Source organism: Rhineura floridana, chromosome 11 (genome assembly GCF_030035675.1).
Source record: "Rhineura floridana isolate rRhiFlo1 chromosome 11, rRhiFlo1.hap2, whole genome shotgun sequence".
NCBI classification, from domain to species: domain Eukaryota; kingdom Metazoa; phylum Chordata; class Lepidosauria; order Squamata; family Rhineuridae; genus Rhineura; species Rhineura floridana.
Genome location: NC_084490.1, coordinates 6888537 through 6902343, shown reverse-complemented (window position 1 = coordinate 6902343; position 13807 = coordinate 6888537). Strand labels below are relative to the sequence as shown.

At 42.3% G+C, this 13807-nt stretch overlaps 1 protein-coding gene and 1 gene segment (V, D, J or C); one reads left to right on the top strand and one right to left on the bottom strand.

Moving 5' to 3' along the window:
* Nucleotides 1–5113: 5113 nt before the first annotated feature.
* On the top strand, nucleotides 5114–5667 carry LOC133366853 (immunoglobulin heavy variable 3-7-like). The segment is given in 2 exon segments: nucleotides 5114–5202; nucleotides 5348–5667. Coding segments are annotated over 2 exon segments (396 nt in total).
* A 1287-nt stretch (nucleotides 5668–6954) lies between these two features.
* On the bottom strand, nucleotides 6955–7851 carry LOC133366852 (vomeronasal type-2 receptor 26-like). Its single transcript, XM_061590382.1, has one exon. It carries the CDS (start codon nucleotides 7849–7851, stop codon nucleotides 6955–6957), a length of 897 nt encoding a protein of 298 aa, XP_061446366.1.
* Between the last annotated feature and the right edge of the window lie 5956 nt (nucleotides 7852–13807).

The window sequence follows — 13807 nt, the reverse complement described above, 5'->3', positions numbered from 1 at the left end:
CAAGTGAGTTGATCTGGGAGGGAGCTCTGTGTATGGGGAGAGGATGAGGTTGAACAGAGAGAGCAGGGTCTAATGTTTTCCATGCTTTGTTCTCCTTGCTCAAAGAGTCATCCTTGTTGAAATGCAGCTGATCCAGTCTGGTGTCAAAGATCTGAGACCTGGAGAATCTTTGAGCCTCACCTGCACCTTCTCCGGTGTCCTGATTGCTACAGAGCACATATATTGGCAATGGATCCAGCAGCCAGTAGGGAAAGAGCCCAAATGGATGGGATGGATCTATCTATTTGATGACGGCAAGTACAATGACATGTCTCTCCAAGGGCGAATTGCTCTTTCAGCAGACAAGTCCAAGAATGAGGTCTATCTCCAGCTGAGTTCTCTGACAGCTGAAGACACAGCCAGGTACTTCTGCACACAAAGCACACAATGATCCAGAACAATACAGAAAAGTCTGAGGGTACATAGCATGAACGGTACTTATTGGTTCAGGAAGAGCAAATCAGGCAGGTTTTCATCAAAAAGTGGAGGGGCGAAAGGTTGTCCCTCTGTGCTAATAAAAGGGGAAGAGGCAAAAGTATACTTAAACCACTTCCATGATTGTAAGTGACCCCTTTCCCCTCCTCCCCCAACCACTGCCAACATATTGGGCTCAACACAATCAAAATGGTCACCCCAAATTCACCACCTGGGAATGGGGTAGCTCATAGTAATTGCTCTTTTGGTTCTGCCCCAGTTGGAACTGAAGAACTGTAGCCGCTTTCCTGATAACCATTTAAGGACATGAGGCTTTTAAAAAGCTTCTTTGGATATGTAAATGAGCCATGCAGATTATTCTCACCCAGCCTCGTTTTTCATTTCCTAAAGCAAAATTTCATTGTCAAGACATCTCATTCTTTCTTTTTCTAACTTTGTGCTACCCTTATTGCTCCAAAAGGAACCATGTATGTTTTTGTCCTCTCCCTGATGCTGTTTGTCTTCCCACCATGTAAGTGGTTTCTCCAGGAGCCATTCTCCTTTATTACTGTTTCCACTTCAGCATTTGTAAGATGCAAGCCTTTTTCTATGACATACCTTCTTCCTCCTCATCCTCCTATTTTATTAGGTGTCCACTTACAGGGACTTTGGGCGAAGCCAGGTCAGTGCAGCTGAAGCCATCAGAGACCCCCAGGCTTACCTGCTCCATGTCTGGATCTGCCCTCACTTCTAATGAATTTGGACTGGACTAGATCTGTCAGACTCCAGGGAAAGGAGTGGAGTGCTAGGGGTAATAGCAAGTACCGACTGGACTCACTGAAAAATTGGCTCACCATCTCCAGAGACACTTCCGAGAGGGAACTTTACATAGAGATGAGAGATTTGTAGATGAGAGATGGTGGGATGTATCACTGCATTGCAGTTGAGAGCTCGAGAAATGCCACTGTAATGATGACTGAGCATTTCCTGCCTCTCCTAAATCAAGGCTACCATGGGTTTCTGAACTAACAGAAAATATTCTAGGTTGCATCCTCAGCCTCAACAGCTGCAGCCAAACAGAATCCTCACAAACAGGAGCCAGGGAGTGGTCACTGCATCTGCTGAAATAATTCCAGAGAGACCCATTCTTCAGATACCTTTGATCCCTTCAACCCCCCAATCACAGTTGATCTTGGTGAGATCAAGACGCTTATGATGAGCAACAGAGACTTCCCATCAAAAAAGCTGTGTGGCTTATTTGAAACCACCTCACTCCCCACAGTCTTAGTCCAACATGTTGTTCTCTATATCACACTGGTAGCTCATTAAGACTTCATCGCATTACCTGTTTGAAATCTAGTGGTGCTTTATGATTCACTTACATTACCTTGAGTGTGTGTGTGTGTGTGTGTGTGTGTGTGTGTGTGTGTGTGTGTGTGTGTGTGTGTGTGTGTGTGAGAGAGAGAGAGAGAGAGAGAGAGAGAGAGAGAGAGAGAGAGAGAGAGAACAGTGGAACAAACTGCTTTCCAAAATGACATAAAGGAGGTCCACATAGCCTTACCTGGGAGTTACTTAGGAGCTAACCAGGAATCTGGAGGGATGAAGGTGGGTTTATTAAGGCTCAGGAAACCACAGGGACAGGCAGGGTGAACAATGGGAGGCCTTGAGGGCCAGCAACCTTGGGTTGCAATAGGTCTTCACTTGTAGGGTGAGGCATGTAGTGGATGGGATTTACCTATGCCATGGAAGTAGGCACTGTTATCATTGTTCGCCAGAATCACAGCACCATCACTTCACTACTTTGCTTCACTACACTAGGGATGGAGACTCTGTGCAGCCCTCCAGATGTTGTTGGACTTCCATTTCCATCATCCCCAGGGCCACCACCATGGGCTTATAGGCAAGGATGACAGGTGTCATTGTTCAGCAATACTTATAAAATGGACAGCCTTCAAGCCGATTCCATGGTAAGCGGCATTCAGATGTGGTTTTACCATTGCCTTCCTCTGAGGCTCAGAGGCAGGGACTGGCCCAAGGACACCCAGTGAGCTTCATGGCTGTGTGGGGATCCGAGCCATGGTCTCCTGAGTCATAGTCCAACACTCTAACCACTATGCCACTCTGGCTCTTAGAAGGCCAAAAATTACCCACCTCTACTTTACATATTTGAACACAAAGTCACATAGAAAGCCTACTCTCTTTCACCCAAGACTTCCATCTCCAATAAAACATTATTAGCATGGCTATTGAGCCAGTGTGGCGTAGTGGTTAGGAGTGTTGGACTATGACCTGGGAGACCAGGGTTCGAATCCCCACACAGCCATGAAGCTCACTGGGTGACCTTGGGCCAGTCACTGCAAATAATGATTACATGAAAAAACAAAATAGAATGTGAATATACAACTTAACTTTTTGATTGCTGTAAACCGCCCAGAGAGCTTCGGCTATGGGGCGGTATACAAGTGCAATAAATAAATAAATAAATAAATAAATAAATAAATAAATAAAACTTAGCTCTACTTAGAAGAACAATATGCAAAATAAAAACTAACTACAATTTAACTATTGTTGAATCCTACATTGGCCCACCTAAACTCCACCAGCCTCTAGTTAAAATTTACTGCATTGTCCTTGCTGTTCCATCTACGTGGACCTTTAGTTTAAGAGAAGAACATAGCTACCAATTCAGAGTGGAATTCTAGGAATCAGGCTCCTGTGGTCTTGTTTTGATATATGGATATGGACTGCCTTCAAGTCGATTCTGACTTATGGCGACCCTATGAATAGGGTTTTTGTGGTAAGCAGTATTTAGAGGGGGGTTTCCCATTGCCTTCCTCTGAGGCTGAGAGGCAGTGACTGGCCCAAGGTTGCCCAGTGAGCTTCATGGTTATGTGGGGATTCGAACCCTGGTCTCCCAGGTCATAGTCCAACACTCTAACCACTACACCACACTGGCTCTCAGTCTTGTATTAGATGCATGTTATTAGAGATCAGTCTGGGGCCCAGGATATAGGATCCAGGAAAAAATTGAAACAAAAATTAGTCCAGCTAAAAGTTAATGAAAACATATTCAAAAATAAAATAGTGAAGTCTGAACTTCCCTCAGGAGCAAAATAATCAAATTGTGCAAAAAAGTATGTGGAAAGCTCAGTGCAGAAAAACTTTACCCAGTATAAGATTATTACAAGCAGTAAAAATGTAATTTAAAACCAAATTTTCAATTCTGTATGTGTGTTCCAAGGAAGAGATAAATCACAGGACAAAAAATAAAACCAAACAGAAAAAAAGCTGTCTGGGTAGAAAAGAGGCAAAGCTAAGATTGTGTCCAGAGGAGCAATTGCCACTTCACTCTTTTCCCCAACATCCCAGAAACCTTTTCCTGATTGATGATTGTTTCCTTTTAAATCCCCTCCCCCTTGCTAATAGCTAAACTTGGTTCTGTATTGGTAAATGTCAGGTCACAGGGTAAACATCTGCAGAAACAGTTTTCCATTGTTTTAGGGGTTGACGTGATCCCAAGCCTTATCAGAGTACAGGGTGTCTCATGAAGGTCACCCAAAACTGCTAATGAGCCCCTGCACCATCTTCACATGGGTACATGATCTCAGCTCACCTGAAGACTTGCCGGCCCTTCTGATCTCATGGCCCACCACAGCCTTTCCCAACCAGTGTGCCTCCAGATGTTGCTGGACTATAATTCCCATCTTTCCTGACAATTGGCAATGCTGGCTGAGGCTGATGGGAGTTGTGGTCCAACAACATCTGGAGGCACACTGGTTGGGAAAGGCTGGTCCAGCACATGGCTATCCAGCACTGATGGCTGTAGGGAGCATGACACTCTGCAGCTTCTTTGCACAGCTATATAATCTCAGCTTGAAAAGCACTACCAAGCCTTCTATTTCCCCTGATCCAGCAAGGTCAAGGCAGAGACATTCCTAACCTTAAAATAGGCATCCAAGCCTACATCAGTCATGATCCATAGTTTCTTGAGCAAAGTTTGCGTCCATTCTATTCCACAGTTTCTAGGGCAATCATCTTCATCATGCACATAGATTCACCTCCCAAAATGTCCTCATTAATGGCCAATAGGCATGAATGGCAGGAGTTGTTGTTGTTCAGCAATACTTGGAAAGACCAAATTTAGCCACTTTGTCTTTACACCCTTGACAACAAAGTCGTATGGACAGCATACCCTCTTACTCCAACCCCCTCACATCTCCAATATAATTCTGACATGGTTATTGTTCCTGCCCTTGTAGTGGCCTGCTGGCCATTTCTAACGCCCTTGCAATTCTTGCCATAATGTTTTCTGTGACTTCCACACTGGTTGCCAGTTGCTACCAGCCTGGGCTGGAACATATGAAGCTATGTTATATTGAGTGAAACCATTGATCCATCTATCTCAGTATTGTCTACACTGATTGTAGCAGCTCTTCAGCCACACGTTTCAACCAGTCCTATTACAAGATGCTGGGGATTGAACCTTGGACCTTCCCCAGGCAAAGCAAATGCTCTTCCACTGAATTAAGGCCCTTCCACAGACTTGTTCCCTTTTGACAGAACTCTGCCTTTGATAAGGGACATATGCAAATAGGGAGGTTGCTTCCTTCATAAATCAATCACTGACTAAATGGAGATGACTACATTTGTAAGATTAGCAGTCATAGTGATCTATGAGCTCTTCCCTTGAACACATCATGAAAATGTTCTCTGGGTATTATTGGGTTGTCCTTCTGGCAGTGTTGGAAGGTATATCTTTTTCTACACATCTCGTAGGCTGAGAACTTTTATGTTGACTCACATTTTGACTTTCTGACTATTTTCATACAACATTAACAGACATAAAAGGTAATGGGATTTCTACTCCTCACATCAGTTGTCTTTCTTCCTGCAGTTGCCCAACTTCAGGTTGTTCTGATCCAATCAAAGGCTGTGGTGAAGCGACCTGGAGAATCAACCCAACTGGTGTGCATCATGGATATTGCCGACCAGTGGTGGATGTCTTGGCTTAGACAGGAACCCGGGAAGCCCCCTGAATGGCTGATCAGCTACTGGAAACCATCTGCCACAAACCATTATTCTCCCACCATCCGCAGTCGCTTCACAGCCTCAAAGGATGGCAATAATTTCTACATGCAAATGAAGAACCTGAAGCCAGAAGACACTGCCATGTATTACTGTACAAGGAGAGAGAGGCACTGTGAATTACTCTAAAGCAAAAAGGCCCAGGAATTGCTGCTTCCATGTTCTCATTAGCCCACCAGAAGGCACCAGTGGAACAACTCAGCCTAATAATGCTTAGTAATTATTTGGAGCATGTCAGCTGTTCACTTCTCCTACTCATTATTATGTTTATTACCAGAGCCTATATCTCTTCACTGTCATGGTCCAATGCTTACATTCATACCTATGTAGATATTTGTGCCACAATAAGTCTCTTAAGTCTGGAAGAAGACTCGTAAGACTAAGTAATGGTGGAAACGTCATATTTATTCAAATACAACAATGGAAGATCTGCTGAACAACAATTAAGTTATGTAAGTTTGGGCAAGTAGGTATTGAACTGGCATATATGAGGGAAGCATCCCTCAGGTCCCCTGGGCATGTAAACAGCCACATCCTGTGTCTCCCCAGCCAATGATTCAGAGAAAATCCTCCCTCCTAACTGGGCCTTGGGTATGCAATCCCACCATGTGCAAATTCCTTTACCTGCCTACACTGAATGCCAATTATTTTTATTATTTATTTAGTTATTAAATCTATACCCCGCCTTATGGCCCAAAGGCCCTCAAGGCGGCTTACAAAAAAACACGAACATAATACATCAATAGAACATAATACATCAATAAAATAATGCAGTTCTTAAGATTAAATAACAATTCTCAAAATTAACTAACAATTAACATTTGCAGTAACTAACTATAAAATAAGATGATTCCCACATCATAACATAACAGTTAGCAAAAAAATAAAAACAAAACATGGAGGCAAGCCCTGATGCAGAGTGAAGGGATTTAATTAAAGGCATGAGGAAGGGTGACCTTTTCATGGTCAATTCCCTATTTGCAATACAAGACAGGGATGGACTGTGAAGAGTAAAAGCATTTTCTACCCATCTGGTTTCAGCTGACCCGTTAAAATTGAGAAAGATGGGTATCCTCCAGTTAACTTCCATTTCTCTCAATCTTTACTCTTCCATCTTCACTATGGGGATGGTTATAATAGACTTACTTTCAGAAATGTTGGAAAGCAAGGATGGGGAACCTGCAGTCTTCCAGATGTTGCAGGGCAACTGCCATAGACCCCATGGAAAAGTGTAGTCATGTGGAGGGGAATCTGTATGCAAGCAGAATTTGTAACATTGTACCATATTATAGTTGATCATGCAGCATGTCTTTTAAGGCTTTGTGGAGCTTCAGTCAACATGAGAAAGCAGTAACTCTGATTTTAACCTGGCACGTTTTTCATCACTGAATAAATAAATCAAAACAGAAAGATCCTTTAATTCCTTTTCCTCACAATTTGCTCTCTGTTGTTAAGCTCAGGCCTCAGCACAAGGATGTAGCATTTAGGGGAAAAGATGCAACCCAGTAACCCAGCACTGGAGGCTAAGATGGAGAAGACCTCCACAGCCACCATGTATTTCCCTCTTGAGCTCAGATAGGTTGGAACAAAGGAGACCCACACACTGCAAAAGAGCAACATGCAGAAGGTAATGAACTTGGCTTCATTAAAACTATCTGGTAACCTGCGAGCTAGGAATGCCACAATAAAGCTGATGATTGCCAAGAGGCCCATGTAGCCCAGGACACAGTAAAACATGGTGACTGACCCTTCATTACATTGTGCAATGATTTCTTCTGTTACTGAGTGCTTGTCTAAATCAGGGAATGGGGGAGAGGTTGCCAACCACACAGTACAAACACTTGCTTGAATAAGAGAGCAGGAAAGGACAATGGAACAGGACAGTTTTTTGCCCATCCACTTTGTCATCCTAGATCCTGGCCTTGTGGCCATGAATGCTAAAGAAACAATAGTGGTCTTTGCCAACACAGAAGAAACAGCCACTGAGAAGACGATGCCAAAAGTTGGCTGTTGGAGAAGACAGGTCACTTTCCCAGGTTTGCCCAAGAATAGTAAGGAAGAGAGAGAGCAGAGCAGGAGGGAGACAAGGAGAGTGTAAGTGAGGTCCCAGTTGTTGGCTTTGACAATGGGGGTATCTTTGTACTTAATAAAAGTTCCTAAAACCAAAACTGTGATCAGGGAAAAGAAAACAGCTACAGAGGTTAAACTGATGCCTACAGGTTCTTGGTAAGGCAGAAAACTTATTTTAGAGATGCATTGATTTTTGTCATCACTTGGATATTGATCTTTTGGGCATTCAAAACAGTCATACATATCTGGAAAACAGAAATAAGTTCCATTTCAGTGCCACTTTCCATTGACTTATAGATAGTTCTAACTCTGCTTCCTGTATGGCAGTTGCTGATATGCTAATTTTTACCAGCTGGTTTCAGGTCTGCTTAGGAAAATAAGAAAAAAGTCAATTATGCTTATGCATAATTATGGGAAAGTAATGTCTCTATGGTGTGCAAGAAACGTTCACTCAAAACTAAGTTGGGTAAGAATAAAAAATTGAATGCATCTAAATAATATGAGAAAATAAAAACCAACTGCCCTGGAGCATCACAGGATGCCCCCGAGTTCTACTGTTATGAGGGGGAGAAAAAAATTTCTCAGTCCACTTCCTTTGCATCATGCATAATTTTCTACACATTTATGATGCTGCCTCTGACAGACAAAATAAAATACTTTTTTTCATCCAGGACATACTGTAGCTACTAACTGTGGAATTCACTCTCACAAGAAGTAGTGATGGCCACCAACTTGCATGGCTTTGAAAGAGGTTTAGACAAATTCAAGGAGGATGAGGCTGTGTTCTATCTCCACTGTTGGAGGCAGTAAACTTCTGAATACCAGTTGCTGGGAATCACGAGTGGGGAGAGTCCTATTGCTTATAATTATCATCACTATTTCACTGTGGTGTTCGATAAATGTATTTAAAGCTATTTGCACCTTGTTTTTAGACTCTGCTAATGCATATGTGCAGCTAAATCCCATTTGTTGAATGAAGCTTACTCGTAAGTAAGTGTGCATAGAAATGTAGCCTGACGTGAAACTTCAATCCTGTTCATGTTTAATCAGAAGTTATTTCTTCTCTTTACTCCCAAATATGTGTACATAGGATTGCACCTGCAGTAGCTGCTGAACATTTGTAAGACAAAATGGGTAGTTTTCTCCATTTTGAACCACAGACAGAGGCACAAAAATAGATTCCCCCAGAATGGCATTTTTTGGGGGGGGTGGAGGGCTTACACTAGCATAAATTATGCCGATCTTGGTTCAGGCAGTTGAGCCCTTGTTGAGCCAAGTTGAGCAAATTAAGCTGGTGTATCTCTGAACCAGGATGAGTGAGTTATGCCAGCATAGCACAGCTGAGCTGGTTACCAGATCCTAATTCAGTCATCCTGGCAGACCTTGGATTTGGATTGTGCTGTAAGTGTGCCTAGGTTGGAAGATGTATTTGTACTTCACTTTCTGAAGGCTCGACTCTTTCCATATATCCTTACAGAGGCCTTGAGGTCATTACCAGGGTAGAAATGTGAAGGCCTGGCAAAAAAGTGGAGAATTTGGGGAAACCCCTTTGTTGTGGTGGTTTCAATTTAAAAAAACCAACAACCCCAAAAATTGGTTCTTTTCCAATATTCCCACTTTTTTCTTCACATCTCTACAGCAGAGGTCTTTCTTCAAGTGACATCACCAGGTGAGATCTGCAGGTGACTACGAGAGGGAGGTCATTCTCCGTGATAGCACCACTGTTATGGTATACTCTCCTAGTAAGCCCTTACCAGGCACTTCGATAGCATTCTTTTCAGCACCAAGAAAAGACTATTTATTAAACTTCTTTTTTACTGTATTTTGATGTTTTGTCTTTTTATAAAAAAAGTTTGAAAACCTATCTGCGTTTCATTCGGTTGCTTAATCTGTCTTGTGTTGTATTTTGTGTTATGATTCTTTTTTTATACCATCCAGAAAAATTCAATTATAGGGCAAAATGGTGGTAGCGGGAAATGGTGGCCCCTGCAGATGTAGACACCCATCTTCACTGCCTCTTCAACGATATCATTCCAAGGTGGCAGTGGCTGGAGCATTGTGGTGGCAAAATAGCAGCAAATAAGGATGGCCATTGGCAGGAGCTCTATTGTGTGATGTGTGATGGGGGGAAAATCCATAAACACATAAAATGACAAGCTGCTTGTTAATCTCTGGCCCCTGAAAATAAACTCCTCTCCAGAAGATTTATATGAGAATTTTAGTTTTTGCCCATCCCTAAACATTCTCATTCAGCAAAATTCTAATTCTATGTGGCAAATGTCTCATACTAAGATTTCTTTCCCTTTTTTAAGTCCAATTCCCTTGATAAAGATGGTGTTGGGGAGTGATGGCCACCAAACAGGATCAGAAGTAGTGAAGGCCACCAGCATGGATAGATTTAAAAGTGGATTAGAAAAAATCATGGAAGATGAAGTCATCAATGACTGCTAGGCACAATTACTATGTTCTACCTCAGCTGTCAGAGCAGAGCTTGGAAAAGTTACTTTTTTGAACTACAACTCCCATCAGCCCCAGCCAGCATGGCCACTGGATTGGGCTGATGGGAGTTGTAGTTCAAAAAGGTAACTTTTCCAAGCTCTGCTGGATGGTACAATGCCAACATCCCCATTTCATCTTTTCCTAGCAAAATACACTACCTAAGTAGAACCCTGCTGGATCAAGCCAAAGCCATCTCTGATTCAGCATCCTGTTATTACAGTGGCCAAACAGGTTCCAATGGGAAACTTACTAGCAAGACCTTAGAGAAACAGCACTCTCCCCACTTTCATCAATTCCCGGCAACTGATATTCAGAGGTATACTGCCTCCAACAGTGGAGATAGAACATAGGCTTTGTGGCTAATAGCCACTGACAGTCTTAAGACACACACCCTGAGAATCTTGCTAGGCCCGAACCAGAGCTTGGAAAAGTTACCTTTTTGATCTACAACTCCCATCAGCCCCAGCCAGCATGGCCACTGGATTGGGCTGATGGGAGTTATAGTTCAAAAAGTAACTTTTCCAAGCTCTGTGTCAGAGACACATTGCCTCTGAATGCCTGTAGCTGGGAATCTCAAAATGAGGAGACACTCTTGTGATCAGGTCCTGCCTGTGGGTTTCCCATAGGCATGTGACTGGCCATTGTGAGAACAGAACACTGCCCTGGGCTCTACTGGGAGAAAGAGTGGGATATAAATCTAATAAATAAATAAGGTAGGACTAGGTGGATCATTTGTCTGATCCAGCAGGACTCTTCTTATGTTTTTATAGTGTCCTTCAGTTCACAAGACCTGCTTTGTGTCCCGAGTCAGTGTATCATCTTCACCATAGCTCTTAACTATATTTTTGGTGTTTGCTCACTGTAAAAATCTGGAACAGATCAGCACATCCTATCAGGCAACAGAGGATTCTTTGAGTTCCATCTGGGGGAAAAAATAACCAACCTGTTTGTTACCAGAACTACAACTCAGGAATAAGCAGTTATCTCCCCTTGCAATTATCTAATGCACTATAATTTCATCAATGGTCCAAAGCTTCAGGAACTTTCCAGAAAGCACCAAAAAACAAGCCTGATGTGCTTATAAATCAACACCTCTGCCATGGAGAATTGGGAGTGGGGGCAAGAGGCAGGCAGGGCTCTGTCAGTTTTATTTCTGTCTCATTTGCTCTTATTCATATTATTGGGTGGATTTTAAATCAGGGCTTTGGCAACCTCATCTAGTTGTCTGGACATGCATTTACAACCATGTTGATGCTAAAAGGTGTATAGGTAGAGCCAGGCATCACCCAATGTTACCTCTTTAAGTCGGGCAGCCATTTAAGAGGAACACATGATGCATCTATAGGAAACCATAGCTGCCCAAATGTTGTGGGTACTGGCACTGCTGCTTCCTTGCATCGTTTGCAAAATACTTTGTCCTGTGACCAATTCTTTCCCTGTTCCAAATGAGTGGTACCAATCAGGTGATCTAGTCATTGGTGGCATGACTTCTCAGATCGTTGATATGTACAGTCAAATTTCTTTAAATGAACACCCTTCTCCAAAGCTGTTTCAACTACCAGCGTAAGGAAATACATATATTTTTCCTCTTTATGTCTTCTTAGCTCAGTCGGATCACAAAGGATTGTTTCTACTAGTGACAGATACTCGAAGAAAGCGAAAGTGTGCTAGGTTCAATATAGGAGCACTCTTTCGCAATTGCTCTTTTTCATATTATTGCATTAGACAGTAGCATAGGAGTGGGGATACAATTTTACAGCTACATGCTGTGCATGTCTACCAAGACATAAACCCCACTGAGTTCAATGGGGCTTGCTCCCAGTTACGTGGGTACAGGATTGCAGGTTCTGATTCAAAGTTATCCCACATTTGCATGTGGCCAAATCTGTCTTTTTTTCTAACAGAGAGGTTATATCAGGAACTGATTCAGATACTAAGGTAAATGAAGAAGAGATTGGGGAAAAGCACCCTCACAATTCAATACTATCACACTTAACAAAAGGTGTGGAAATGGGGAAAACTGAGGGGAAAGAGAGAGAGAGAGAGAGAGAGAGAGATGCCCATGATTACAGAGCTTGGAAAAGTTACTTTTTAAACTACAACTCCCATCAGCCCCAGCCAGCATTGCCCCTGGATTGGGCAGATGGAAGCTGTAGTTCAAAAAAGAAACTTTTATGAGCTCTGCCCATGAAAACATTCAAACAATCAGATTCAAAACATATTTTTTAAAATATTGTTTTAAAATAACAGCTACTAATAACTAGGGCTCTGTATGCCCCTGATCTGACCTAGGATGATCCAGAGCTGACCCAGATCGAGGTTCCAAACTGATTTTGGGTTCTTGCACAGTGTTTAATTAAGGTTTTCAGCCCTGATTAAACACGTGACTGGGAGGGTGAAGAGTAGGGATGGAAGGACCTTCAGTTCTGTTCTCTCTGGTTCTCATTTTTTTCCCCAATCTTAAATTCGGTTCTCCACATTTCTACAGCAAGTTGTGATTTTTTTTTAAAAAAAATATGTCCCTGTGAAAATTCTTCAACATTTTACTCTGAATTTCTTTGAATAAGCACATTTTTGTATGCAGTTTTATTCTTGTTGTAGACTGCTTCAGGATAAGTCTAGATTTCCAAGGATGTCTGTTTCCATACTCACTTTCTTGTGGAAAGTGTGAATTTGATAGACTCAGCTTTAAATGCTAACTAAATGGAGTTTCTCCCCTACCCGTAGCAGGGAGAGTAGGAGGCACCTGCAAGTCTGTCTAGTCCAGTATTCTCTTTCCTTCACTGGCCAACCAGATTCGTATGGAAAACTAAAAGCATATGAGCACAATAGTCCTCTCCCACTCTTGTTCCCCAACAGCTGGTATTATCCAGAGTATACTGCTCCTGGTCGTGATGAGAGATGATTCATCCTTCATGAATCTGTCTAATCTTTTAAAAAGCGTATGATCTAGAGAGTAACCACCACAAGTTGGTGGCAGCAGATCCCGGGCATTAATAATTATATGCTGTGCAAAGGTGTTCATTTTATGCATCCTGCTATGTCCTGCCAATGAGCTTTATTGACTGGCCACAAATGTTTGTATTCTGAGGGCTGTAGGGGAAAAAAACCTCACATTTATACAGTATATATGTTACTGTGATTTACAGAGATTTTATTTATGTGGCAAAACACTTGGGCTTTTGCTTTTGCCAAAGTTGCTCTGATAAAAATGAACTGAGATTGTTTCCATGATGGCTGTTACAGAGCTTTGAAGACGGAATGCTCAGAAGGGCTTTATTTGTGGAACCAGAATGATGCTGGCTATATGTATATGTGTGTATATATTCCTCCATCATTATAGCCTCAGTCATTATAGCCTTCAAATTAAAAACAAATTATTGTGGAACAAGATTCACGAGCCAGAGATCATTTACTCTGAAGCCTGAAGTGAAGTGTGAGGCGAGTGTGTTTACTGTGTATAGGCTAAGTGAAGAACGAAGACCCATTTTCCTTGTAAAAACTGAGCATGGAGGATAAGAAAGGGACATGGTTAGGTGTGTCAAAATGCTATACACCATATATTTGATTGGTAGGTAGGTCCAGAGGGGAAGGATGAATGAATGGGCCCTTTCTGTAGGAGTTCCTCATCTGTGGAATTAGGGAGGCCTGCCTGACATCAACATTGCCATTATTTCGGTCCCAGGCAAATACTATTTTT